At 35.7% G+C, this 2,334-nt stretch overlaps 1 protein-coding gene across 1 annotated transcript; it reads left to right on the top strand.

The window, feature by feature from the left end:
- The first annotated feature begins 1,118 nt into the window (after window positions 1-1,118).
- LOC124373037 (keratin-associated protein 4-5-like) lies at window positions 1,119-1,736 on the top strand. Its single transcript, XM_046831444.1, has one exon. It carries the CDS (start codon window positions 1,119-1,121, stop codon window positions 1,734-1,736), a length of 618 nt encoding a protein of 205 aa, XP_046687400.1.
- The last annotated feature ends 598 nt before the right edge of the window (window positions 1,737-2,334 follow it).

Below are 2,334 nucleotides of genomic sequence, written 5' to 3'. Positions count from 1 at the left end.
TTCCGGGACAATAATATCATTTCAGTCGCAAAATTTGCTAGCGGTTTTAGGTCTGTTTCATAAAGCCTCAAAGACTAGCCAATTGGGAGAGTTGAATCGATGAGGTTTGAACAGAGTATTTCCACGTTAAATAGGCATAGCATACCCATGTGACATAAATACAATCATTCGCTGTTCAAGTACCGAATGGTGGAATGGAAAGCACTGTACATGACATAATCTGCTAACTTAGACAGGATATAGAGGATGTCTGATAAATTAATACCTATCCTATGTTTTAAATAAATATTTAATTGTTTGGTGAAAATTATGACTGGGATAAGAAGTTGTAATTCATAAGGTTCCGTCCCTATGAATAATTCAACTACAGATCAACATGTGTCTGATAAGTAAATCCTTTATTTTGTGCGTCAGGTGTATACAATCAATTAGCGAAAAGGAACTGTAATTTTTATTTTACAAGTTTTTAATAGCAATGGACTACATGTTGAACTGTAGTTTTAAAATTATAGAGAAGGAAACTTATAAATTAAGCTCTTTTAAGCTAGTCTCAATTTTCTACGTAAAAATTAAATATTTGATCTAAAGAGATCTCAAATAATACCGTGATCTTCTATACTCATCTACAGTTTAAATAATGTATCTTAGCCTTACGTGCATTCAACAATAGTTTATTTACTTCAACTAAGGATTGCAATAAAATGTCTCGCACTATAGTGACTACTCACATTTAATGGAAAAGTTATATTACACTGTCCAACTCTTATTTTAATGCGTTATTCGTCATATTGCTAACTAAATACACTATATCAGAGTTTATAATACTGAAAACGTTTGATTCTTCATAATTACAATTTAAATTCACAATTGCAAGAGAACAAAAAGGCTATCATGTTTGAATTAATTTTGCTTAGCACACAATTTGTTCTGCATGTGTGTTTAGCGTCGGTAACCAAACTGATCGTTGTCAGGGACTAATAAATATTGACCATAATTAACAACGGTAGGTCTTACATTATACAAAGCGTTGAGATTGTGCTGCTAACAGCTTAAATTCCCTCTATTTTGGCATTGTATTCGATGAAGTGTATCACTCTTGGTACGAACAGTCCATTACCATGAGAGCAGCTTCTGTTGCTACCTCCAACTGCTGTCACTCCCGCTGTCACTTAGAACTCTTGAGTTGCTGCGTCTCTGCAACAATATCTCTAGCAGCGTCTGTTGCTACCTTCAACTGCTGTCACTCCCGCTGTCACTTAGAACTCTTGAGTTGCTGCGTCTCTGCAACAATACCTCTAGCAGCGTCTGTTGCTACCTTCAACTGCTGTCACTCCCGCTGTCACTTAGAACTCTTGAGTTGCTGCGTCTCTGCAACAATATCTCTAGCAGCGTCTGTTGCTACCTCCAACTGCTGTCACTCCCGCTGTCACTTAGAACTCTTGAGTTGTTGCGTCTCTGCAACACAACCTCTGGCAGCGTCTGTTGCTATCTCCAACTGCTGTCACTCCCGCTGTCACTTAGAACTCTTGAGTTGCTGCGTCTCTGCAACAAAACCTCTGGCAGCGTCTGTTGCTACCTCCAACTGCTGTCACTCTCGCTGTCACTTAGAACTCTTGAGTTGCTGCGTCTCTGCAACAAAACCTCTAGCAGCTTCTGTTGCTACCTTCAAACTGCTGTCACTCCCTCTGGCTCCCTCGCTAAAAGTTCAAATAACGGAGCCTAAAAATATACCATAGTAAAAGTTTGCACATCTACAAAGTGAGTTTAACGTATGTACGTGATTTCGAATTGAATTATACTTAAGCATGCAGACTCTAATTGGGGTTTAATTTGAATGATAATATTTATTATATATTTTTACTATTGTTTGAGCATTAGAGCATCTGTATGTCCGTCTGTCCGAACGATATATTCAGAACTAATTTATCTCTAGTAATCGTATACATTATGTTAAAAGACTTAAGCTTTATTTCTATGTAACCAGTATTGAATATGATGATAGACCATTACACAATATAAGATTTTGTTGAACGTTGAAGAAATTTTTAAATTGGTATTATTGATAATCAAGATGAATACATTTTTTATAAAACTGACTAAAGCATATGAAATTTTAAAGTGTAACACAAGCAGCCTAATGAAATGAATTGTAGACTAAACATTTGCAAGCAATGCAATGCGAGATGTGCCGTTTTTACTATCTTGTATTTAATAAGAATGTAAAACAAATTACATTTTGTACAAATGTAAATATACTAGTTTAAGTATATTTGAAGTTATATCTAAAGACGCATACAAATTGTGTAAAACACTTCTGAACTTCTATGCCTGGTC

Source organism: Homalodisca vitripennis, unplaced genomic scaffold (assembly GCF_021130785.1).
Source record: "Homalodisca vitripennis isolate AUS2020 unplaced genomic scaffold, UT_GWSS_2.1 ScUCBcl_4684;HRSCAF=11018, whole genome shotgun sequence".
NCBI classification, from domain to species: domain Eukaryota; kingdom Metazoa; phylum Arthropoda; class Insecta; order Hemiptera; family Cicadellidae; genus Homalodisca; species Homalodisca vitripennis.
Note: the sequence above shows the minus strand (reverse complement) of the source record. Positions and strands in the feature narration are given on the sequence as shown.